The sequence below is a fragment of the Girardinichthys multiradiatus genome, chromosome 10 (assembly GCF_021462225.1).
Source record: "Girardinichthys multiradiatus isolate DD_20200921_A chromosome 10, DD_fGirMul_XY1, whole genome shotgun sequence".
Lineage (NCBI taxonomy): Eukaryota > Metazoa > Chordata > Actinopteri > Cyprinodontiformes > Goodeidae > Girardinichthys > Girardinichthys multiradiatus.
The window spans coordinates 9,070,997-9,098,168 of record NC_061803.1 but is presented as its reverse complement, the minus strand read 5'-3'; the positions used below and the strand labels follow the sequence as shown (position 1 = coordinate 9,098,168).

At 42.7% G+C, this 27,172-nt stretch overlaps 1 protein-coding gene across 30 annotated transcripts in view; it reads left to right on the top strand.

Annotated features, from left to right (window-relative positions):
* Positions 1 to 785: 785 nt before the first annotated feature.
* Positions 786 to 27,172, top strand: part of tcf7l2 (transcription factor 7 like 2) — a 104,135-nt gene continuing 77,748 nt past the window's right edge. For 10 of the 30 annotated variants that reach the window (XM_047376397.1, XM_047376389.1, XM_047376384.1 and 7 more), the window contains exons 1-3: positions 790 to 1,358; positions 1,511 to 1,577; positions 1,763 to 1,887. In XM_047376397.1, coding sequence (XP_047232353.1) covers positions 1,170 to 1,358; positions 1,511 to 1,577; positions 1,763 to 1,887 — 381 coding nt within the window. In that variant the 5' untranslated portion in view covers positions 790 to 1,169. Of the gene's footprint in view, positions 1,359 to 1,510; positions 1,578 to 1,762; positions 1,888 to 27,172 lie in introns of all 30 variants that reach the window. The other 20 variants (XM_047376407.1, XM_047376401.1, XM_047376399.1 and 17 more) reach the window with 6 other exon arrangements.

Genomic DNA, 27,172 nt, shown 5'->3' with positions numbered 1-27,172 from the left:
CACAACAAAGGGGGCTCAACCACTGCCTGTTGATCAGGAAATCAGGGAAATTGCAGAAAATTCAGGAGTAAGTTTTACATAAAATAACTTTTTTTAATATGTAGAACTTGCCAGGTCGACACAAAAATAAAATCTCCTGAATGTATACCCTTAACCTAGCAAGAAGTCAGCCATTTTTGATCAAAGCATACAATTTCAGGTTTTCATTGATATTTTATCAAGGTCTTCCTAGGAATTTTGATGAATTGGATTTAGGCTTCTTTCAATACACTCCTTAAAGCATTGGGCATTTAAAGTAATCAAAAACCAGAGGTTTTGCACCTTAGCAAAACAGGTTGCACCACTTGGACCAATTGAGCTGCTTGCTGCATCAATTTTGTTTTTTTGAGGGACTTGTGCCGCCCCTAATGGTATGCCGCCCTGTGTGGTGAGCCATACTGCCCATTTCAAAAACTGACAACGTATTTAGGAAATCAGTAAATGATTTATTTATTATTCTTTGTTTTCTTAATTGAATTGTAACACTTGTGTGCCTTCTTCATTGTTTCCTTTTTCTCACTGAGAGACCGCCCATATGTGCGTTTAATCCACATTTGCAAGCAACTCCTATATCTTCCTGCTATTTTAACATCACTTACCTACTCCCAAACTGGCATTTTCACTCCTCACATGCTTTTTCACTGCAGCCGGCTTCGTCCAACCAGCACTTCCTCTCCTCTCCCTCCCTTTTTTTCCTCCTATTTATGAAAACGTCACTTCAAGTCCCTCCCTGTTTGAATCTCATTAGTTTCTTGTGTGTTTCTCCCTGTCAATAATCCCGAATCCAGACTCTCTCTATTTCCATCCCTCTCTATCTGTCAATCAGCGCCGCCTTTGAACTGAAAACCACTCCGACCAACTTCAACTCACTCAATCCGAGCGGCTCGGCTCCTTCTCCGGCTTCCCCATTTTTCTGCCAACATTTTTCCCCCTTCTTTTCCCCCCCTTGTGTTTTTGAGTTTTATATACCAGAGCTTTTGGAAAACGCCGATACGAAGACCCTCTCTTTTAAAAATAAAACCCCCCAAAAACTTAAAACTCTCGGACTTTCGAGCTCGCAGAGATCAAGGGTTTGAAACTTTTTGGTGGTTTTTTTCGACCCGAGAACGATTCTTCAGCTCGGGGGAAAAATGCCGCAGCTCAACGGCGGTGGAGGGGACGATCTGGGCGCAAACGATGAGATGATTTCCTTCAAAGACGAAGGGGAGCAGGAGGAGAAAATTTCGGAGAATTCCTCGGCAGAAAGGGATTTAGCAGACGTCAAATCTTCGCTCGTTAACGAGTCGGAAACGAATCAGAACAGCTCTTCGGACTCGGAGGTAAGTTCGGATCGATCGGCTCCGATAAGTTCGCATTAGGCTACATGTTATTTGAGGCGGTGGCCTTCATTTCTTAACACACTTTGATAGAGTTCACCATGAACCCCCCCCCATAACTTTAACGCAATCCTTGTGTTTCATTGCATTTCAAGGCGGAAAGACGGCCTCCGCCTAGATCTGAAACTTTCAGAGACAAAACAAGGGAAAGTTTAGAGGAGGGTGAGTTTCTTGCTTTATTCTCCTATCTTTGTTTTTTCTCAACCATGACATTATGTGTTTCTAACAGAGGATTGAGTCTCCTCCAGCTATCTTCATTAAATATAATTCCCAGGGATTTAAAAAAAACACATTCCAAGCCCAGTTTATTAAAAGTTTTCCTCTTCTTTTCCACCCCGCCATGTTAGCTACGAAAAGGCAAGATGGAGGGCTGTTCAAGAGCCCACCGTACCCGGGCTATCCGTTTATAATGATCCCCGATCTCACCAGCCCCTACCTCCCCAACGGATCCCTTTCTCCAACAGCACGCACAGTAAGTTCGCTTATTTTACCAGCTGGATATCTGCACACACACACACAACACACTCCTCACACACTCATCCTGTCACACACCGACGCTCCAAAAGCAGTGTTGTCTTCCAGAAAATGCTAAAAAGAAAATGGGAAAAAAATGTGGAAGCCAAGTTTTCCAACTCCTCCTGAAGTGTACAGTACCGCGCTCTTGAACATGGAAGCTAACATGCTAACTGTGCTGATGAATAAAAAAGATATTTAAATCATATGTTGTAGGGGAAACCGAGTAAAAACTTCTGTACAGTTAAATGTATTTTATTGATTTTTTTTATTTGTTTTTAAGAACAATATTTGCAGTGCTTTATTAAAATCAGGCTAAAAGTGCGTGATTTCACCCCATGTAAATAATGCAACTGATTTGTGTTTGCGTGGCCTCATCAAAAATGCCCTTTTTTAATTTCCCCACTAACACTACAGGGAGCTGCACTTTACACTGGCTCTCTGACACACTGAACAGTGTTTAAAAAAAAAAGGGGGGGGAGAAAAACCAACAAATATGCAAATTAGCTTTTGAAAGTGATTTGCATGGATCAAAATATATATTTTTTAAAGTTACATGCATGCATTTTTGCAAAAAGTTTATTTGTACTATATAATACATATGTAATAAATGCAAAATTTCTGTTTAGGTTGTGATTTATTTAACGCAAGTGATTGCTCTTTTTTGCATGCTACCGCCTTTGCCTCCCGAAGGAATCGGCTGGACTTTTTTCCTTTTTTCTTTTACTGTAAACCAGGATCATTTAAACCCTTTTACTAAACAAACTCATGTTATTTATTTTGACACTATTAGCCCTTTTGTAATTATGCACTCTCACTCGTTTATCTCAGCTGATCCCAAGGGGGCCAAAGGCAATCCTTAAACGGCATAATTTCAATTTTTTTTCCAACCAGCTGCTGCGCTTTCGGACCTGTCATTTTATTTTACCATGTTAAGGCAAAGACCAGGCACTAGGAAATCTGACCCACAACCACTAAACTGATATTTGTTTCCTCCATGTTTTTCATTTGTTTTGCATGCCTTGAGAAATGAATTCATACCTTAACACATAATGCCTTTTTTTGTGTTTGACACAATTCCTGCACGTGGTCTCACGTGAGATCATTTTTTGCTGCTGCCCACTGCATCTACATCTCTCTTCATGTGATAGTGTGTGTGTGTGTGTGTGTGTGTGTGTGTGTGTGTGTGTTTGTTTTCCGCACAGGAGAGCACATTTTGTCAGCCTCGTTAATGCTGCCGGCTGGTATGTGGAATTAGTCACTCGTTACTCTCATCATCAGGCTCTGACACAAACTCGCATTCACAACGTCGAGCCTGATTTTGAAGTGAAGGACTTCCTTGTTTCAACAGCATCTTATATTTTTTTCTTCATGAATATTACAGCAATGGATCCTGCAGCCTGCGGAGCGCTTGCTTTCATCATGCAACAGTTAGAAAAAACAGTAAATTTTGTAATACGCATTAAGAGATCCTCCTCTGAGACTCGATCAACCTTTGCTCTCCTCATCATGCCCTTGAACCCCTGTTTTCACACCCAACTGACAAAAGCAGGGGTGTGCTTTTTTTTTTTTTTAAATCGTGTTTTGTGATTTATTACCTAGTATGTCATCACTCCAAAACTAAAACAAGGAGGTGCTCTGTTGGAGGCAACAACATGACATTAAAACCGATGATTACAACGAGCGCACCTGGAAAGGATGTTTTTTTTTTTTTTTTTGGCCCCTACTGTACCACCTTGCCTCAGCCCCCCTTCCTCTGCGGCGCCCTGTGTGTCCGAGCTGTTGGAGTTTTTGAAGTCGGCTGTGGCTGTAATATAAATCTATTAAATTTAAAGCCGGGATAAATAATTCACCTGGACATTGATTAGCTGTCTTGCTCCCTAACATGTCATGTTAGGCACCGAATATGACTGCTGGTGTTATTAGAATGAGACTGTCTTGTCATAAGAAGCCTTTGATTGTGTGATTTTACATTTTCCCCCGCGACTCGATGTTAGTTTTTTGAATAATAGAAATTATTTAAATAGATGTTTTAAATAGAAATTAGGAGTATTTTTCCCCATCCATCAGCTTGCATTTCTCCTAATCTGTTTGGACATCTTAAGTTGTTTGTGTTATTTCTGTGTTTGCATGACTTAAGAGGTGGGAAAGAATTCCTGCATGAGGCCATCTGACCTCTGGGAGCCATAACCGGCGAGAATTTGTTTTTCCTACCACCTAAATCCAAGGAGGCTCACAATTTAGCATCATTTAAGCAATTTGACATGAAGCTGTGCCCGGGCTTTAAAAGCTCCCCTTCTCTCCCCTCCCCGCAGTCCCCCCTCCTCCCTAAAACCCCCCACACAAAGGCCTGCTGAATCACTGGGTTCAGGTTGAATTGGGGAAGTGGCCTGCCAAGTTCAACCCCCGGTTTTCCATCTCCTTTTGCGTTCACCTTTTGTTTCCTGCCGTTGCTAACGCGGGGGCTTGTGGGGGAGAACATAAAAAAAGAGCGAAGCTGGCAGGTTAACTCCGGTGCTGTGGGCTAACATCACACCTCAACAGGTCTAGAGAGGCTGAGGGAGGGAAGAAGAGGGGATCTGGGCGACTGGCTCTCCTGCGTCGGGACATAAATCCGCCCCACTTTTTTTTTTAGTGCCTCTCGGACTTATGAATGATAAGATATTTAACGCCATTCCTGACCCCCGTAATTCTCTGGGCACACTGAGACTTTTGGCGGGGGTTTTGAGTTTCGACGTGTAATTCCGATTAGTTTATAAAGGAAAAAGGAGGAGGTGGGGACGAAATTGTGGAAGAGGGGGATAAAAATGCCACCTGAAATGAAGAAAAAAAGATTCTCGCTGAAGCTGCAGCGATTCCTCTGCAAGGTGTTAAAAAGGCTTTTTGTGCTTTGTTCTTTTTTTTTCTAAATAAATCCACCTCGAGACGGCATCTCACCCCTTCTAATTTTTATTCGACAGGAAATAACATAATTCTAAGTGAATGCAACACCTCCTTTTGTGGCGCACACATTGCTGTGGCCTTATCTGTAATAAAGTGACCCAGACGTCTCTTTCCAACAACACGTGAGCAACATAAGCATAACAATGACATATCATATGGATTATGTGTTTTGCTGGTGTGAATGGAATTTTTGGAAAAGATGGGTTTAATGCGGATTTGAGGGGATAGGGCCCACACCTTTTCAAATTGGCTTTACACGTTAATCGGGCCTAATTGATGTCCGCGGGGATTTTTTTTTTTTTCATGGCACAACGTTGGGGCTGTTTTTTTTTTTCCCTCCGAGCTAAAGCTAAACCCTCCGAATTTACTCGGAAGGTTGCGCTCCTTTTGTCTTGCAAATCACTTTTGTTTACAAAGTATGGCGGAAGTGGCTCCCGCTCTTCGACTCACCCCCTACCACCCCCCCCCCCCCTCTCTCTCTCTCTCTCTCTCTTCTCATCTTGTGTGAGCAAAAGAGAAAGAAAAGGTCCTGCTTTTTATGTATCTATGTTCTCTGGCTTAATTAACAGCTGTAAAAAGTACAATTTGCTTTGGATTTAAGGAGTTAAATCAGAGAGTTGGAAGTGGGAGGGAGCTGGGAAGCAAAGTTTGGCACCATTAAACTGAAATTGGGGTCTGCTTGACATTAGCGGTGCGCAGCAACATTCTCAGAGCTTAATTAGTCCAAACTGCAATTGTTCATGGTCTGCCAATAGGAGTAACACTCAGGAAAAAAACAAAAGCGGTGCTGCTGTAAATCGGCCGGAGTTTTCAATTTATTTCTTTATTTTGTTTTTAAACAATAAATCATTCGCATATTTGCGCCGTGATTCAGTTGGATGCTCGACCTCTCCCATCTCGACATGTGGTAAATTGTAAAGTCAATGAATCGCAGATGTAGGGACGATGAGGAGAGGCAGAAGGGTGATGGTGGTGGGTTTGTTAGTACAGTGAGGTTTTGTTAGCGCCTGGTGAATGAATAGAAAAATATTTGTGCTGTAAATATTTACACAGGACGTGTGTGTGTGTGTAAGTGCAGAAAATATAAAATATAAGTGGGGGTTGATTGTCTAATGCTGATGATGTCACTCGTTGTCGATCTGCCTCTCAAAACACCACAGAGGCAGAAAAAAACAGTTTGCGGGGTGTGTTTCCAATCAGATTTTAAACTTGTGCGAATGGAGCAGTGGCTCCCTGGTGGCACTTTGAGCTGTGGTTGGGTGTAGCAGCTGCAGTCAAGCCTGGTTCGGAGCTTTTTCTTTTTTGTCAAATTAAATCACTGATTTCAGGGTTTTGAATGCAATAACAGCTAATCTCAGGCCTAATTTTGACTGCAGTGTGAAAGATTACGCCTGTAATCCATTAACAGAGTGCAGCCTGGTCAAACAAATTATTCTTTAAATGAACAAATCCATTTTCACCTTTTGTATCTCTGGCCGTTTCTGTTAGTGAGTCACTATCCTCTGCTTTTCTTTATCTGAGGGGGGAGAAAAAGGCACTAGTTAGTTGAGCGGCTGTGCACTGGGGTCTCTCTCACCCCAGCCTCCTCCCATTCAGATTGAGCGTAACCCCCCTTTCTGCTTTCTCCTTTGCCTCTCTAGTGCATTTCTATAGAGCGAAACACAAAGACAGCACTGTACATCTGGAATGCAAGTTGTGTCATCTGTTAAATATAGGGTAGCTTTGCTGCCAGCCCACCCCGCTCGGGGCTCCATCGAACATGGAAATGAAATTATTCTTATTACTCTTATTACTCTTATTATTAGAGATGGTAGCATGCAGCGGCCAGTTAAATCTGTATACAGGTGTTGTTTTTATTTCCTGGTTTTCTTTAGTCAACAGTTTTAAATAATTTAATTGTCAAGGTGTTTTACGATCAGTCATGTCCATTTCATATCCATATACCTTTTTTGTCTCCCTGAGATGGTGAACATGGTCTTTAAAAAAGTCTTGCATACTTTGAGGGCAGTGCATAGTTATTAGGAGGCCCTGATACCCCTGCAGATGTTACCAGTCATTTCTAACCATCTTCTGAAACTGTTGCTTTACCTTTAGGGTAGATAATTTTATGTCTTCGTATAGAATATAATACAGAGGTCACTACATATAGGAGGTAATTGAGATGATCCAAAGTAACTGTACAGTTGGATATCTTTGCTCCTTAATGGTTTGGTTAAAATAATAAAATTAAAGACATGTTTTTAGTCAAATGCAAAAATGAGCAACATTCTTAAAATCTTGTCATTTTAACTCTTTTTAAAGGTTTATTAGTAAATGCAACTACAAACAATAATGCCAATATGGCCGATTTGTAGCCCAGTGGTTCTGAGACTTTTTGCATTGAGCCCACACCACGTTAGAAGAAAGTTTCCCAGTGCCTCATCCCACTTCAACAAGACAGTGCTAAAATATAGGTCATTTTTAAGTTTAATTACAGAAAGAAATTTTGAATTTCCAATATTTCTTTGACTTTTTATGCCTCTTTTTTTCTTGGCAGAATGTAAACTAGCACCCTTTTGTCCTTCAGCTTTTTTTTGTCAACAGAGAAGCAATCTAGTCGGAACCTGTGAAACAAGTTTTTGCTTGGAGAAATCAGTGATAAGATGATGTCTTTGTTGAAGATTTGATATTATTTATTAGCAGTACAACAGCACTGCATCTGCTGAAAAGATAAAGTTAATGACTATTGATTACTACTTTAGATATAAAGGTTATGGGTGGGGTTTTGGATAAAACTGGTTTCAAGAGATTATCACCCTGACTTTTCTTTCCCACTGAAAAAAATAAAGTTGTGTTTCAGCATATGTGCATCTGACTGCATGTGCACAGTGTTAAAGTGAAGCATTCTTTTGAGCTCAGACATCATTCCAGAAATACCTTTGGTATGTGTGTTCTTTTGCCTGCCTGAATGGTTCTGTAAGTTCATTCATAATGGGTCCAGTAGCCGAATGAGTTCAGCAGAAGAGTGGGAGGAAGCGAAGAAAAGCGGGAAATGTGTTGTTAGGCCTCTGCGTGTGTGAGTGAAGGGCCCACTGCGGGGAGGGGGGCCCAGGGGTCGGACGCACAAAAGCCTCCTGAATAGACCGCATAATTGCTGTTAATGCCAGGGCAATGAGAGCAACGACAGTTCCTGGTTAGATGTCCAAACAATAGTGCCCCTGGGCTTCAAATTTATCTTCCTGTGTGCAAAGGGAAAAAATAGGGAAAGAATATGGATTGGGAGAGGAGAGTTCAGTTTTCAGTCATCGCTTGACGACCAAGCATGTGTTCATGTGTCGGTTCCACCTTTGAATGTGCCCCCCTCGGTTTCCTACACTTCCAGGTTGCTTCCTCGTTTCTTTTCCCTACCCTCGTCATCATCAAAAAGCTTCTGCCGTGAGGGCCTCCGTGATGCTGGAGGAATTCAGGTAGGGTAGGCCTTCTGTTTGGATTGCGGAGTGTGTTTGGAAGGGGTCAAAGTGCACCGGCACTGACATGAATTTCTCTGAAAAATGACCTCCCCCTTCCACCTACTCAGTTTTTTCACAACGACTAATAGAGAATCCTTGAGACTCCTTTAGAGTATTATCCCCCAGATTATGCATATGTCCGCGCACACGGGGAGGAGGTGCACCGCTGCCATCTCAGCTCTTAACGATCACATTGGGCCAGATAATGACTATCTGTGCCAGTTTGCTGGGAACACCTGTGGTACACCAGATTGTTATGGATGTGGTAAAAAAAAAAAATGCCCTGGAACATTCATGCTTTTGTCATATTTTAATAACCTTTCCACTTGTTGTTCTTTGAAAAACATAATTAGCCATGTATAAACAAATTAGAATTCCTACATAACGTACTCATACCCGTTGAAAGTTTTCACATTTTGACACAAACACAAACTTACATTGATTGTATGTGATGGACCAGCACAAAGTAGCAAAACATTTTCAAGAGAAGTGAAAGTTATTAAAATCTGAAAAGTGTGGCATGCATTTATATTCAACATTTTATATTTTTTACCACATTTGTTTGGATCAAAATGTTCACGCCCTGAACATACACCCTTTACATTGAAACATGGTAGTGGCAGCATCATGCTGTGGGGATGCCTTTCTTTAGGAGAAACAGGGCATCTGACCTGTTACCTAAGGTCATAGTTGATGATAGATTGAGCTAAATGCCCTTTCAGCAGGGGATTGCAAACACACAGCTGAAGTTATAATGCTGTGGTTTAGAGCTTTTAGTCTATAGACGTCCTTATTGACCTGCAGCTGTAATTTCAGCAAAATAGGTACTAGTACTGCAAAGTATTGCCTCACAGTGACTGAATACAAATCACGCCACACTTTTCAGATTTATACTGCTAAAAAAATAAATGATGCACCATACTGTGTAGATCTATCACATAAAGTCCAATAAAACGCCAGGTAGATTGTGGTTGCAACATGATTGAATGTGAAAATGTTCAAGGGGTGTAAATAGTTTTGCAAGCCAATGTTTATTCAACATCTCTTCAGCCTCATTGTCTGCAAAATATAATGCAAACTGTTTTCTTTTGTATCAACTTTATATCTCCGTTCTTAAAGCACCCAGGGGATTTTCAGCATGCTGATAATCTGTTCACAAATGGCTCAGATGGGGAAGGAGGCGAAAGCGTGTGCTGAACACGTAATGGCCAGAGTTTAAGGTGATAAAACTCCAGTCGATGTGTTTTTTAATCTTACTAATTAAACTTTTAATTGTGGCCGGATAAGCTCCGAGGAGCGAGAGCGCGATTGCGTGTGGGGTTTTGGAAGCAAAAAGGGGAGTCCGCTAATGAGGTGAGCGCCGCTTGTTTTGCTGTTGTATTATTTATTTAAAAAAAAAAGGTTGTGGATCCAGAGCTGAATGCAAGAGGTGAGGGCGAGGTTTTAAAAGTGTGAGCAGAAATAATTTCATCTGCTAATCTGAGGATTATGTCAGGATTTGGAACAGAAAAAAATGTTGGCAAGATTACTTGAAAATGCACAAGGCTAATAAAACGTAACCCCCTCTTCCCCTGCAATGTGGAACTGCACTGGATTTCTCTTTTTTTTTTTTCTCCTCTCGTTGATGAACCAATTCCAATGAAGAACCGATTAAGAGTAAATTCCCATGTGAGCTCTTTAACCAGCTGTTAGAAACCTATTTACACAGAATAATAAAGCGCCTCTTATAAAGAGACAGCTGTCAACTTCTGTACAGCACTAACATGTCATGTGAACAGGCTGAGTTTGGTCTGTTGGGTTTTAAAACGCAGGATTGAGCAAAGCAACTGCTAATAAACATTTAAAACCATTTTATTCAGTTTATTTGCTCCAATTTGAAAGACTTACTCTAGAAAACAATTAATTAATGTGTCTTTGGCTGTTGCCACCCGCTCCCCTCATTGTGTATTCAGTCCTCCGCAGTTGGAGGCCAGTGTGACAGCAGCGCTCAGGGTCAACTCTGAAAGTTAACAAATTGACACGTGGAAGTGAATTGTCAAATGTCATTCTCCCTCGAGGGTTCAGGAGTGAAAGGAGCGTCTTGTTTGGACAACTGTCCCGAGGTGAGATGAGTGGCCCTTACCGACCGGCCTGAAGGGATGCATACAGATGGACTCTCAGCCAGAAAACCAACCGAGTGGAGTGGCAGACAGACACATAGGCAACAGGGAATGTGGTACTGCCGAGGCGGAAAACAATGGGATCTGGCCACCCTGAAATTACCGTTTGATTGGAATAATGACCTGCAGTTGGCAGCTCGGACCATGTCCACGTTGAGGAAAGCTGTGATTGAAGCCATCCTATAATAAAACCAAGCCTGAATGAATGACAGCTGATTCTCTGTGTTTAACATTAAACACAGATTAGTGCAGCACATGTTTCCAAACTTAAATTTACATACTTTGGCTCAGGCCAAAGTTCAGAGTTCAGGGTGAATATTTTACATCTTGGTTTCTGAATGATGGATTCTGATCCTAAGTGGAAGGAAAGTCTTGCTCTAGTGGGTTCCCTATTGACAGTCTCTTATTAAAACTTCAGATTTGGTTTGTAAAAATGGTGAACAACCAGTTAGGACATTCTGGTCTATGAATTTTGGGATGTACTAGAAATCTGACACCCTCCACAATTATTAGAATTACTGATAATGTCTACGAAAACCTTAAAATTCAATATAGTTTTTTATTCTTATTAATTTCTCCACCGTTGTTTATCATGGTTCTCTTTGTTATAAACTTTTTAATTACTCCTCTGACTGTAGATATGGCCAAGTTTAATCAATAAGCCAGTTACTTGAATGGTATGTTCTGTCATCTTTCCCATTTTGAAGAGTGGGTAAGCAAAATTGTGACCTCATATGTAAACCACAGTGAAACTGGCAATCATATATGTGTCATTTAAAGTGATTACCTTTAAGTAAAAATTTCAAAACCATATTTATTTAATTAGAAATAATTGTGGCACCTGTGATTTAGTGGGGAAAAAAAATCCTTTGTTTGTACTCACATTAAATCTGAAATTTTTCAGTGTGACACTCTGTTCAATAAAAGATGAATTTATTTTACACCTTTTACACAGTTTTGCCAGGGCTGCCAAAAATCTACGCATTATTATTTTTCAGCTGGAGTAAAAACGTCAAATTAACCCATTGTATCGTTTTCGGTTTTGACGCTTTATAAAGCCGTTTTCTCACGTAAAGCTGTTTACTGTCCTTTGGTAAGTAAACCAAAGGTTAATTTCCATGCAGCTTAGTTATAATGAAAGTTAAGGTTGGAGGCTAGCAACACTAAACAGGCATGGCCTTTGTGTCATGTGATGCACGTCACCATGCACTTTAGAACCAGGAGGTTTTTTATCTCGTCTTTACGGCTTCCTCTATCTTTATTGTCTGCCACGCTTTGCATATTTCAAATAACAATAAAGATAAATTTCCAGCTTTGTCATTCTACGCGGAATCGAGCAGTTTCAGGAAGGATTCTTCAGGGTTGGGATGATTTTAACTAATCTCTCTTCCTTGGGAGGTCCGTTGGTCACAATCGGTCAGCAATTACCAGCAGTAAGCGTTGCAGGCCCTCTGGAGTGTTTTCCTGGAGATGAATCTAGGCTTGGATGTGTATAAAAGCTCTTTGTTTGTTGTGGATGACCCTTGCCGGTGTAAGGCCTGTGTCTGTCTCTGCTCAGGCAGACGGGCCGGCCTGCAGTTGGGATGCAGCAGCTGGCCGGGGCCCAGGCACAGGAATGCTGTGTGTGCTGTTTAAACAGTGACTTGTCTCAGTGCAAGGCCTGAAGGACTGGAGGGAAGGAAGTTGCTGCATGTTTACATAGCTGAATTGTTCATTGCCCCCCTTGCCCCCTCCTCCAGTGTCTAATGCACTTCTGTTCAAACACTCACAAGTGTGGAGATGACCCCCACTGATGCTCACAGCTCTGCTTCTTCTGGTCTAAATCAGTCTGTGAATAACTGGAACTCGTAGCTGCTGCTTTCTTCCCTGCTGTGGGTGTTTGCTGTTTTAACCTAGAGGCTTGGATGGTAGATAAAAAAATATATATATTAAAGGGTACTGTTTGTCTGAGATGGAAGAGGAGGGTAACACACAGACAAATGAAGAAGTGGAAAGCATCTCATTGCTCTTACAGAGGGCCTGTCCAACAAAGGTCCAGACACTGACATACGGTGGCTGTGTCAGGCTAATTGTTGTTTGAATTACCTGTTATGATTCAATGACAAATCTCTCACACTCTTGCCACCAGAGCGGAAAATGTATCCGGGGGATTGGCATGATCTTTGTGCGAGTGTGTAAACCTGGCTTCAACAAGATGGATAAATGCAATTATTGGACAGACCTGGAAAGGAGAAAATCAATTTAAAACCCGTAAAGCTAAGCAGGGGCCGTGGTTAATTCATTTGGCCAATTTACGGGTGATGTACGAGTGTCAGGGCACATTAGTCAGGCAGGCGAACGGGTGAGTGTGTGTCGGACCAGTAAGATGGAGGGGAGATGGGGCTTGATGTGAAGATGCTCTCAGGATGCAGAGCAGTCTCCTTGAGACCCGGTTACACTCTCTTCCCAACTCCACGACGCTTGGCGTCTCAGCGGACAAAGCCAATGGAGCCTGCTCGTAGGAATGACAAAAAGATGCACTGAGCGCACCGAGTGGGAGGGAAGCGGAATTGCTTTGCAAATGAGGTGCGGAAACGTGGTTGTGGTCTGCTGAGCAGAGTGAGTACCAGAGTGTTTTGCCATACCAAGAGCTCAATCAGGTCCTGTCAGCACCCCCCCACCTCCACCACCCAAGTTAAATGACTGGTTTTCTCTATGCAGCAGGTGTACCCATGCTATAACCCACCAATTTTGGGTCCCAGCTTCTATTTAGTGAGTAGTAAATAAACTGACACAGAACGCTCTGAACTTGTTCCCAATGCTTTGAGTGATTTTTACTAGTAATTCTTGTATCTGTTAATGATTGCAGTACACTGACATTAGATCGCTTTAGTCTGCCTGGTCTGTTAAACAGCCATTGTCTTGGTGGTGCAAAACCCATTGAATGGTTACACAAGCTGAGTGGTATGCAAAAACAGTGGTTAGAGCGTAGCTGGGCGGGTGAGAGGCGTTGAGGGAAGGTTTGGTTACAGCTTCAAGCCACAGCCTGAATCGTGGGCAGGGTTTCTCTATCAGACAGAGGGAAAGAGAGAGAGAAGTGGGAGAATATGACCTCCCTCGCTGCAGAGCCAAAGCTGTTTAAGTGGCTGCCATCGTGCTCGAGTGCCTCTGTGTTTAGTTGGTCGGATCGCAATCCGTGTCAGGAAAAGAGTACGTTAGCATGTGTCACCTGACTGTGAGGCAGTCGTCCTCAAGAAACCGGAGTCGGCGTGAATACTGAGGCTTTTTAAAGACAGGTGCCACCCATGCCTGCCACACAGCAGCTGGGGGAACACTGCAATGTCCACGGTCATGTGTAGGCCACTGGAAAAAGGCATCAACAAGAATGCTTGATCAGAGGGAATTCTGCAGAAACACATTCATAAATCTGTCTCTGTAATCAAAACCTGCACCCACAGAACTGACTCTGCTTTTTGTGGTCTTCTCAGTAGATTGATGAGTTGATGTTTTATTGCACCAGGAAAGAAATGCATGGAGCAGTGAGAATATTTAAAGTAGTCCTTCTGCAAGATGTTTCTCTTCCATCCTGATCAGCACCACAACTGGAAAATCAAGCAGGGAACCTTTCCTCTTCCTCTCTGTTTAGTGATCATGTAGTTGGGAACCTGCAAGTCCTTTTTAATGGAAATTCACATGCCTTTTCCCCACTTTTATATATTTGCGTTTGTGATAAACGTGAAACCTTCAAAAACCCTGAGCTGCATATTTACAGGTCTAGGCATCATATTCTCCAGATTTGCCCAGGAGTTTCTTCCCAAATGCTTGCCGCCGCCCCTCTTTCACCCCATGGGAGAACAACTGCTGTCTACCATCTATTAGCCCTTGGAATTCCTCACTCTGACTCAGACGGGGGGGGGGAATCTTGGAGCTGCTCTCAATGATCCCAGATATCATTTTACAATTGAGAAAAATGTTTCTCTCAACTGTTTCCAGTTAGTAGAGGGCTTCAAACTTGTTTAACATGACATGTTTGTGCCCTTTTGCCTCAGTGAGCTTAAGATGTTTTTTTTCTTGCTGTACATTATCTAGTGAGCATATCCTGAAACGATCCCAGGTATTGTGTCAGGACGTTCCATTTGGGGTCAAGGCATTTACCAAATCTGTGTCTTTGTTCCTGATGGAACTGAACTCCCAAACCTTTCGCTCCCATCCCGCCGCATTTTGCAAAGCTAATTATAAGCAGAGAATATTTTCTTGTGCATGGCTTGCAAAACTGATTTTTGGGCCGTGCACGTTAATTTGCTGCTCTGGGTTTTCTCTAACAATGGTCGATTGAGTTCAAAGTAGAGGTGGTCCTCTCGCCATCAGAGATCTTTCACACTTGACATTTACGAGTTGAGTCAGCACTCTCATTTTGCTGTCATTTAGCTCTGTGGTCGTGTTAAATCATAAACAGACCGACAGACTGCACGTCAGACCCGAACTTCAGGGTGAATCTAATCTCTTTCTGTGAGCCAGCTGAATCACTGGAGCTGCTTGAGAAGAGATTGGGATGCTGTGGTCCTGAACACTGGGAAACTCAAACACCTAATTGTTTACCGTTGGCAGGATGAGCGAAGAAACGGTGAGCAAAGAGGAGGCATCTACAGGGAACTGGCGTTGATGTAGAGATGAGACTGCTCGCACTTGCTTTTTATGACTTTTCAGGAAAAGAGGCGAGCCCACAGGGTTTCTTTCCCAATGTCAAACCAGTCGCCCCTCAGAAGAAAAGAAAACTCTGGAAACCAGAACTCTGCCTTTCTTTCTCTCTCTCTTTTTTTTTCCTGACCGTTTTAAGAAACAGACACTATCCTAACATTTTAAATTGCCCTTGTCATGCGGTTTCCTCAGCGGAGCTGCCGGGAGCCGGCTGTTTCCACATGGGCCGATGTTCTATACCAGTTCTGGTTTTCAGAAAAGAAAAGATCTGTTTTTTCTGGCACTCAGCACTGCTGCATTAAACTTCCAATTTTTCCCAAAAGCTAACAGAGTCATGCTTGTAGTCTTCACGCTTTTTGATCCGAGTCACAGTTGCTTAGCAAGAAGTACATCTGCCTCTCTGTCTCAGCCCTCCCACCCCCCTCCCTGATGTATCCCAAATCCTGTTTTTGCAGTGTTCTTCACTGTGCCACATTTTGGTAAATAACGCAAGTACTGATTCAATTGGGCTTAATTGAGCTGTGGCCTGCTTGCCATCTGCCTGGTGAGATTACCACTTTCTGTGTAATTAATCGTGTGACCTTGTGGCCGGTGGGCAGCCGCTGCCAAAGAGCCCGGCTGTCTTACTTACAGTGAGGGGGACTCTGGCTGAGTTGGAGGTAGGGTGAGAGCTGTTGTGCAGTTTTAAAAGTTTAGCCCAGCTGCTAAAGATAGCACAGGCTGATGTGAGCGGAGCTTAAGTGGCAGCATGGTTGTCTCTTGCGTGTGTTCATACATACACACACACACCAACAAGCCCACGTCAAAGCCCAGGTCGCCAAGCGTCGCTCAATTCTGCAACTCCAGTCTCTCTGCTTAGGTCGGCATGATCCCTGTGTGCAAGCAGTGTAACCGGGAGAGTATAGACTTGGGTCAATGAGTGGGTTTTTTTGTGTTTCTGTGTGCTGCCAGGATCATGGTAGGCTGTATAGAGACTGCTGATTTTATGTGTGGTTTACTGAGCTCCTGAGGTTTGGTTTCCCTTGGACAGAGTCCAGACACTCCAGGGCCTGCTTCTCCTCAGCTCTCACGTGAGGCTGACGTGATTGGATTTTGGACTCGATCTGGTTGTTTTGCATAGTACACAGGACATTAAAGAGAGGGGGAAGATGGGGGAGATAATGAGTATTTGAGTCAGTGTCTGTTGAACTCGGTGGATGTTTTTGCGGTTTGTGTGATTCATCCTCTACGCAACCTAATGTAGTTTCACACACCAAACTGGGAAGAGGAAGTAAAACCTCTCTAGTACACCGGTAATGTTAAGTCCACACACATGCACATAAAAAAAAGATGAAAAATTGTTGGCAACTGAACTGTGGCGGTTGTTGCATGAATGGAAATCTCAGTGAACCCCCCACTCTGCACCCTGATATAACAATCTCCCATATATGCATCACATCTTTTCCTGACTTAAAATGGTCCAGTGGACTTGCTGTTGTTGTTTTTTTTTCCCTCAGAATATGAACTATTTAAAACACTGAGATATTACTTAGATTGTTGGATTTACCCCTTCTTTCAAGAGAGACAGCTGCCTGTAAGCAGATATCAATGATTTAAACTGTTATAACAGAATATAACAGAAAAAAATCAACCAATTCACAATGTTTTGCACTGTCTCTCCACAAAAGCTCATTCAAAGGTTCCTGGTAAGTGCTACCTTCCTAACAGGGTGTTTCTAGGGTAGGTTTCTAGCCAGGGAAATAGTTTTTAGTTCAGTAAATGCAGTGGAAATGGAGGTGGGTAAAAAACAGCTCCAGAAAACTACCTAGTTTCCTTGAAAAGGTTCCTGTAGTTAAATCACACCTAGAGCCTCTAATTAATAATTGGGGGGTCAGCTGCCTCTTGGGTGTGCCGCCCTGGGCAATGAGCTGCACCCATATAAAAACAAAAAAACCCACTGCACCAGAAAGACAGACATCAGCATGATTTACTCAGTGAAGCATAAATGGTTTCTTGCAATACTTTGGCTTACAGCTCAGGAAAAATAAAATTGTCTTTTTTTCCCCCCACCAGACAAAAATAAGCAATTTGATTATGGTTTGCATTGGTGCCGCCAGAGTTCGGCTGGTAGGACCCAGCTAGGGTGGCACTGGCCACTGAGGATGTTGACAAGGTTTGGGCTGTTCTCCAGGGAAATTACAGGTTGACGTTTAGGACGGGAAGAGGGACTGAGTCTGTCTTCCACTCCCAGCTAGGAAAGCTACTGTTTGCAAGTTTCTGTTTAATTTTCAAACCAAGTCGATGAATAGAGTTCAACTGTGTAAACATTTTGTTTGCAGGTATTCCAATCTCTGCATATCTGCTCAGTATCCAGAAAAATAGTCCTTTTTCTTCCATATATCAATGTGCATCTGTTTTTTTAGCCCTGTCAGCCAGGTCTTGCCTCCCTTTTCTTTTTCCAGTTCCCTCCGGCCAGCCATGCCTCTCCTCTCCCCCTTTCTCCCTCTCAATATGTGCTCTGATTACCTCTCCAAACTGGCAATAAGTTGATTGCTTTACAGAGATGATGTAAGCCTCTGCCCTAGGGTACATCAGGTTGGATTTCTCCTGCTTTATCTTGTAAAGCCTAAATTAACAGCTGGTTTGGTTGGAGTTCTCCTGGATCTGACTAAAGGATTAGGCTTGGTTCTCATGCGAGTCAATCCGGTTTGATTTATTGCGGGTCTATCAAAAAAGATCAATGGGAGTCCTTTTGAAAGTAAATCCTTAATCGCTCTTTGCACTTACGTGTCATCATTGTGAATTTTTTTTCCCCCTTCTTCTGTCTCTTGCGCTCTGCTTTCTACATTTCTCACTCCCTAATTCTTATTCTGTCCTTATGCTGCTGCCTTGTCTGTTTTTATTTCTTTTTCTTACCGCCTATACTATTCCTAACCCTATCTGTGGTAGCAATCCGCCCCTGTCAGTGGTATTTCTTGTGGCTTTTCTGTTCTCATTAGCCAAAAATCCAATTTCTGGATCTTCTGGGTGAAATCAGTCAAAGAATAATCCTGCTGGTTCCCAACTTACCTTTTCTTTAAAGAAAATAAAGCCTGTTGTTTACTCTGGCTCTTAAAGTGTTGTGGAAGGTGAAGAGTTTTTCATTTGTAGATCTATTAATCTTGGATTTCCCTGTCAGTGTAAGTGGACACAACCATTGGGGGTGAGATGCCTCAACTGGTGAGAATTAATATGAGATGTTCTGATATTTTTAGTTTGGAAATTCTACACACTAAATGTGAGGCTCCCTGGGAGTCCCTAAATCAACTGAGCAGCTTTGGCTTTCACCTGCCAGCAGCATTTGGTTTTTCAGATTTTCAGTCCCCCACCTCCCGCTGTAAATGTTGGCTTAAATAGATTGAGTTTATGCAGTAAAGCTGTTTGGTGTTCACTTCTCTTTTGGTCGTCTCTTTTTTCCCTGTGTTACCTAATGCAAACATCTCATACCTTGCAAAAGTATGCGTACACCTTGAACTTTTCCACATTTTGTCATGCTGCAACCTCTAACTTCAATGTTTTTTTCCCCTTTACTGTGATACCCCTAATTAAAATCCATTGCAACCAATAGATTTTAATAAAGACTTAGTAGTTATTCTGGAGATGGTTAAAGCAGGACTAGGTTGTAAAACAATGTTGCAAGCTTTGAATGTCTCACTCTTCCATCATACTGTAGACCTACCAAGACTAGGGTGTCCAGGTAAGATGATAGGTGGACGAAAACTTGTAGGCTTCAAAAGACTTAAGACCGGGGCACAGAATCACCTTCTAGCTGGACAAACACACTAACCGTAGTCAAGAGCTACAGTAGAATGTTTTGAGCAAATCATTTTCATTTATTAGAGGGGCCTAGTCAAAGTCCAGCCATAAAGCTAATTGAAAAAAAGGTTGCACTGTAGATCTTTGATTACAACACACTGAAACTACTGAATGAAAATTCTCCTTTGGGCTTGAGGCGAAGTTTGGTTAAAAAGTTGCATGTTCTGGTGTGTCCTGCTGCCATGTTGCTGGTTGAGCGGGGTATGGGAGGGGATCTAGTGAGAGAAAGGCTGGGGGTATATGTGTACGAGAGAGAGACAGAGGGGGTGTGAGATCGACGTGGTACGTGGGAAGGAAGGGCTTGCTGTCAGCCAGCTGGACCTCTTAATCCCACAGCCTTGGGGAAAGGGTGTGTTTTTGTGTGTGTGGAGTGTGTTTGTCTCGTGGAGGTTTGTCAGTTTCAGCACACCTCTGCTCTGCTCTTTGGCCCAGCTGAGCCCACAGTGCGCGCGTCTCCGCTCCAGTGAGACACAACCGGGGTTTCATGTGCACTCTGTGTTTACTGTAGTCGTCGCTTTAACGGCGCACCTTACAGTACCTTCATGTCAAGACGACTCGCTCTCTCACCCTCTTGATGTTCGAGGGCAGCCGGGGGTTGGGTGTAGAGAGGAACGGGTGGGTGGGTATGTATGTTGTGAGGTGCAACAAACAGTCCTGACTCCTCCACCCTGTTCCCTATAAAACTCGTGTATGCACTTTATTCCCCTCTATGTCATACTCTAACTAGCCGCTCGATTGCGTCATCATCATGTCATTCATTAGACCCAAATCGCGGCGTTAGCCACATTCCACGCAGGCTTCCTACGCGTCGTGTTCTCCGTCTCTTCCTCTTTGCCCGACTCGCTCTCTTTTGGCGTAGACTTTTGCATATATAACAGGCTGGCAGGCTAAGAGCTTGGGACTTCCCCACGCCACACTCCAAGCCTTTGATCCTTTGCTTTGGAGGTAACATCAAAAGGAGAGGCATAGAAAGGCAGCTACTACTGTGAAGTTCAATGTTCAACTTGATGGCTTGGCTGAGGGCTTTTTTTTTTCTCCTCTCTTCTCCTCCCCCCACACCTCACCTCCCTCCACCCATTGCTCCCTCGATCCCTTCGCTGCATCCCTCAGCTGACAAAAACACACAGTTTGTAGCCGAGGGTTTTTTTTTGTTTTTTTTTTTTGTTCCTCTGACCTCGCTTCCGTAGCTATTCGACATAAAACAAGATCCCATCTGCAAGAAAATTCAGGTGGACTCATGGTGTACACAAAAATACCCAGATGTGTCTTTTTTTTTTTAGCTAAAATGTGCCCTTTTTGTGTGGCTGTCACGCAGCAATCAACGTTGCAGCTTGTTGCATCCATGCTGAAGCTGGCCGCCTGCTGCAGCAAAGTGGAAAGGTCGTGGCTTTTCTCTATGTTTTCCTTGCTGGAAGGTGCATTTAACCAGGAGTTTTGGGGCTGTGTGGAATGCATGCCTGATAGCTGGATATCTATCCCTAACCTTTGTTCTGTTCGATATCCAGTAACATTCTATAAATTTTATGCAGTCAGTATTAAACAAAGACATTTCTAAGAATGAAAACCTTTTTTTTTTTGCGAGGTAGTATAAGAGTCCTTGAGAGACCTGCCCAAAATCACGCATGGGGGTAACACTTGGAGTCAATCTGCGGAAAAATCATTGATGAAAGCGGACTTGTCTGGAGCCCAGTTGTTATCCTGATAACATAATAAGTTCTTTTTCAGGTTCTATAGAATTGACTTTAGTTTTTCCTCAGGTTAATTCAGTTGAATAACCTGAGGAGAAAGGATTCAGCCATTCTTACTCCAGATTAACTAAACGGTGGGCTTTTAGAGAGAGGCATACAGCGTCTGCCACAGGTACTGGCACCCCAATAAGGATGTGTACATCTTAGAAATGCACCGAGCAGAGATTTATGGTCAATTTCTGACCTGCTGACACTGATTTTTCTTTTAAACAGCATCCATTATTTTTTTGTTTTAGGAGGAGATGCAACCTCAGACAATGTGTAAAAGAGCAGTTGCTGTAAAACAGGGTTTTACTTATATTTTACAATAAAAACGTTGATGGGAAGGAGCAACTGTCCAGCATCCGTCGAGGTCTTGGTCTCTTTTATTGCAGCCAGAATGAACAGTCAACATGTCTCTCCAAAAAATAGTTTCCTTTAATACAGATTCTTACACCTTATGTGCTTCCTCTGATTTTCAACACCTCACCAATATCAAAAATAGCTAACCTTGAGTCTTCTTCCTGCTGTACCTGCCGTTCACCCCATAGTATGTTGTTGGTAGTGCAACCTGTTAGCTGTTAACCTGTTAGAGTTTCTGAGTGACTGATCAACTGGACAGGGCCGCTCAGGCTGAAAATTGTGCAGCTCTAGTGCAAAAGCCCTAAAATTGGTTGTCATTATGGAGACTTGGTGTCTCTAGGATGCCACTCTTCGCTGCAGTTCTCAAACGCCTCCCTTACCATCCTCCTCGCTGTTTGTCAAGGCAGGATAAGCTTGATTCCAGCCTTGTTTGTCACAGTTCCTGTTATTTTAACCTTTTTAATCATTGATCTGGCTAAATGTGAGCATGTTTTGGCAAGTAGCCCTTTGCCTGTATTCATTTCCTGACTTGTGAAGATCAACATACCTTTCACTGTCTTAAATGGCATGTTCTCCTGTCTTTTCCATCTTGAAGAGTGTCTAGGAAAAATAGGCCTGTATGTGGTCATATTTATTCTACACAGGAACAGGAAGGAATGGATTACTAATTAAAAATTTCTAGACTCTTTGATCATCCTAAAACTGGAAAGTATTAAAAAGTAGTTGAGCTACATTTATATCTTAGAAATTGTTAATAGGGCCAAAAATAGTTGCATCTTTATTCTTTTTTTCTTTTTTAACAGTTGTCAGATATGGGATTTTATTTCCCTACCAGATAAATGTATTCAAATTCAAAGTTGCATTTTTCAAAAAAATGGGTTAGATTGTGTAACTTCTATAAAAAATACTTTTATTTTAAGGCTTTTTAACACATCTTTACTCCAGGCAATGTTAAGTGTGGAAGGTGCTACGCATATATGCACTAAAGAGAAATTAGCATTTGAAAGTTAATAAATTACTACCCTGGCGTAGTTCCTATATATCTGTTCCAAATCACTCTAAATCCAATTGAATTTTGACAAAGACCATATAATCTGACCCTTAATCTCTATTTTATGTGTAAACGTTACAGGGTGGATACCGTCACAGAGGAGCAGGGGTTATTTCTGTGCCTTTTTTCAGTTGCTCTGATTGCTGTTTTGACACATAAAGCTTGCAATGAAGAAAAACAAACGATTTTGATAATAAACAACTCAGCCGACTTCCTTTTGCAAGACTCCAAATGAAGAAAGTGTGAGTCGACGCTGAGGAATTCAGGTCAAAGCCATGTTTTTCTGAGGATGTTATCAACTGTATTTAAATGACACCGACTTGATGAGGTGATCTAGAAAGCTGAGGTACGCCATTAAATGATCCTTCATGATCGTCGCCGTCTGACTGTGCCAATTAGCAAAGGCGTGTGGCCTGGGTTTATTCTCGTCCCCCCCCCCCCCCCCCCCAGATAGGCAGACACGCACGCCGAGCACACATTCGGCGTATCATTAGCTTAGTGTGCGGGGAGGCGTGCGAGCCCGGTCTCTCTCCTGCCTTATCTCCATGTCAATCACAGCGTGTGTGTGTGAACATCAGTTGTAATGATCTCCATCCAGCCTGTCGGTGCGTGTTAGCGCCCGGCTTCCCTCGCCCCCGGAGCAAGCCGTTCCCCAGCTAATAGATGCAAAATTAAGCTGATCAATAGATGGCCTCGGCTCATTATTGACATGTTATCGCGGCATGGGATTTTTGTCCGGGGGTTCTTTCATATAGACCTAGCCGGGAGATGCGAGAAAGTAGGGAGCCCTGTTCTGAAATTAAAAAAAGAAGTCAGCTGTCTTCACCAAATGATGCAGGGCACTTTATTTCAGCCATGCAATGATCTTGCATATATTCTGTTCCCACTCAATATTTTAACATAATATGTAAGATGCCAATGCTTTTCCTAGATGTGTAATCGTCTGCTCAGTGGAAGAAAATGAGATGTAGACATTGCAAAACGGCATATTAAAGATTCATCAATAATTGGCATGTGTGCTGCTGTTTGTGTTGAGGCAGTAGGGAGGAGGGGGGCTCTTATGGCCGGATCACCACGTGATTGAGCTAAGTGGTAATTAACTATGAGAGGTGTGTGTATGTGTGTGTCCGGGCATGTGGTTGCAGCTTTTCGTGTGTGCAGATTCATGAAGATGTATCAGGGAGTGCAAAACACTGACTGAGTTGGCTTGGAGGTGAGAGTGGGGGCTCCATGGTCGGGTCATCTATGGGTTGGGTGGGTTTAGGTGGTGGTGAGGGTGACCTTGCCCTGGTTGCACCACCACCCTCACCTGACCCTCTTCAGGTCTTTTTTTCGTCTTGGAAGCATCAGCCATTTTAATGAGCTCCAATAACCAAGTCCTTATTACTTATTTATTCATTAGGCTGCTGTGGCAAAGCAGCGCTACCCCACTGTGTGAGTGAGCATGTAATTGCTTCTGTAGGATCTTTTTGCAGCATCATTGTAAATACACTAACCAGCTAATTCAATAGAAAACAGATAGCTTGAAGATAAATTGTCCCAGTTGTTGGGTTTAGGTTGGTTTTGTTGGGTTGAAATCATTAAAATCTTGGGTTGTAGGTTTGCTGAGGGAGTGGGCCTTATGAATATGTAGGCTCAACTGCTTTAAGGCGGACATGCACACGTGAACAAGGCTAAAAAAAAGCAGCTGTTTTGTATGATTCTTCTCGTCATATTAATTGTCTGCAGGTATATGCGTGTGATGCCTTCAACGTGGAGTTTTCTGATTGATAAATTTGCGTAGGTGGAATTGTGTGATAGAGCGCAGCGCTCTCAGAATATCGGAAGTCTTTGTTAAGCCTACCACTGTGTGTGTACACATTCTCTCCCTCTGAGGCATGTTTCGTAGCTTCCTTATATCCAGTCTGCCGTTTAACTAATTCATAGTGAACTCTCGCGGAACAAAACCAGACACCCAACATCAAGGGCAGCGTTCAGCTCTCCTCTAGCATAATACCAGATGCAGCTCTCTCTGGCAGAATGTGGGCGCTGCAGTCGGCTTTACTCCTTCTCCTTCATCACAGCTCAGCTGCTATTCAGTCTATTTAGTTCTCCTCTTCACACCTCTAAGCCCTTTTCTTGCAAACAGAGGTAAGTGTGTGGTAAACGTATGGGTTTCCCAACCTTTTTTCTTTTCAATCACCTTTCCTCAGGGTTCTCTGACACACCTTGGGCTGGAGACACTCTTGTTGACCTCAGTATTAGTCTCAGTGTACGTTGCAGTGTAAAGGGCTTTTATTAGTTGGTCACGTTTGGAATGTTGTAGTCGGCCATGTTTTGCAGCCCAAAGGACCTTTTGTGACAATAATAGCAGAGATGCAATAGAACATTGGCCGGTGACAAAAATCAAACAATTCTCAGCTTGATCGGCCCTTGGCGGTCGGATATGCCAAAATCCAATATTTTTCCAATCAGGAATTCAAGCGTACATAAGCGCTCTGAGGCAGAGCTGACAACATCCCACTTTGGTGAGGATGTGTTTACTGGCTGAAGAAATCTCAGTTACCTATTTTCAGTATCTGTGATATATTTAAAAGTTAGGCCAGTGTAGTCAAAGAGATGTGGTGAGAAATGTAGGTTTTTCTAACATATGGGTATCAATGTGCAGAAGTACTCTGTAATATGACAATTGGTTTAGCAAAGATACTTCCAAATTAGATTAAAAACAATGTAAAATAGGTTTGATATGGGCTCGTTTATTCCGTTACTTCTCTTTTATAACCACCTTAACCGTTTTATGACAACTGAATAAAGCAGTGTGTGGTGCCAATTGTTGTCCTGATCATTATGGAAGCCATTGAAAGCATCACAAAGCCAATGTTATGTCAGTATTTGAGGCACTCAGGACTGAGCAGCGAGTGAAGTTCTGGGAAGCAAGAGAAACACCTGAAAGAAAAGGATTCTGCTGCAGATTCTGATGCTAAAGGTGTCAGACTAATTGTTGATTAACAAGACGGATGGAATACCAACCAACTCCAGCTGGCCTTTATCAATTCTCCCCCCAACCCCGCTGCCTGTACCACTATTTATAGAGCAGCCAAGAGGGACTCTTAATGACTTCGGACAGTGGTAAAGAGAGAGCAGTGCAAAAGTCAGATATAGAATGCTGTTTTCTTTCTGAACCTGTTGGGAAGTTGGTGTATGCAGGAAAACTGGCCTTTCATTTCCTTTTGAAGCTTTACATGTAAATCCATCTAATATCAAATCAAAAAAGAGCAAGATTCATTTTTATTAAAGATTTGTTGTGCAATCCATTGAAACTTCTCGGTCAATCAGCTGGTGTTTGAACAGTACATTTGCCCACACCTGCTAAGTAAACAGTGTCAGAGTGGAGCCTTGCTTATCACATGAACTGGTGTTCAAGAGAGCGAAACTAACTACCAGAACAGGCTTGATAAAAGTCAAGTGTCCATGGAAACGTGTCTAAAGGACAACACAGAAACATATCAGCATATTTAGCTATCAGCTAAAAATGAAGTGCTTCTTTTGTTTTTTCCTCAAAGGCTGCACAACGCTCTGAGATATTTTACAACAATAGCTGTTTCACAAGTCTGTGTCTACAGCCTCACTTTATAGGGCAAGCAAACTCTCAGTCTGGTGGACTGGAAAGGAAAGGTCACATGTGCGTGCGCCCCCCCACCCCGTTGAAAGACAGGCTTGTATGAAAGTATCAGGTTCAGTTTTTTTTCTGTTCGATATAAAAGAAGAGATGGGGAGTTTGGGGTGGAGATGGAGATTGCCAGCAAAGGAGGTTGGAGGTGAGGTATCAGTTCAGGTCGGCGGCCCCAGCGCTGCCAGAGCCGGTGGAACCCCCAAGCGGTTCTGGCTTTTGAGTAAATACGGGCCCAGCGGACCCCCTTCCCGCCCCGGGGCAAGCAAACCCCAGGCCTTCCCACATTTCACTTTTATTTTCCTGGTTGCAAAATGCCTCTGGCTATCAGAGCAGGTGGGGCGTTTTTTTCCCTTTTAATATTTACTCATAAAATGTGCATTAGTAGAACCAAAGGAGCTGTGATGGGCCCTCTAGTGTTGGTTAACTTTCTTTTAGTTTTATCAAGGAATTCTTACACTGCTTTTATTCACTTCACTACAGACAAAGACTGTATGAGATTCAACTGTGCATCCATACCCCTTGAACTTTTGTCATGTTACAAACACAAACTGTGATGTATTTAAAGGGATTTTATGTAATAAATAAATACAAAATTGTGTAGAATTATGAAGTGGATGTAAAATTATGCAGGGTGGGGTGCAAGTTCTTATGGGTTTGTCTTTACTAAACCTTTTGCCTATTCTTCTTTGCAGCATAGTTAAAGCTCAGTCAGATAGGATGGAGAGCATTTGTAAACTTAAATGTGTATGGACTTTGACTGGGCCACTATGGCATATACTGGTCCTTCTCAAAATATTAGCATATTGTGATAAAGTTAATTATTTTCCATAATGTCATGATGAAAATTTAACATTCATATATTTTAGATTCATTGCACACTAACTGAAATATTTCAGGTCTTTTATTGTCTTAATACGGATGATTTTGGCATACAGCTCATGAAAACCCAAAATTCCTATCTCACAAAATTAGCATATCATTAAAAGGGTCTCTAAACGAGCTATGAACCTAATCATCTGAATCAACAAGTTAACTCTAAACACCTGCAAAAGATTCCTGGGGCCTTTAAAACTCCCAGCCTGGTTCATCACTTAAAACCCCAATCATGGGTAAGACTGCCGACCTGACTGCTGTCCAGAAGGCCACTATTGACACCCTCAAGCAAGAGGGTAAGACACAGAAAGAAATTTCTGTACGAATAGGCTGTTCCCAGAGTGCTGTATCAAGGCACCTCAGTGGGAAGTCTGTGGGAAGGAAAAAGTGTGGCAGAAAACGCTGCACAACGAGAAGAGGTGACCGGACCCTGAGGAAGATTGTGGAGAAGGGCCGATTCCAGACCTTGGGGGACCT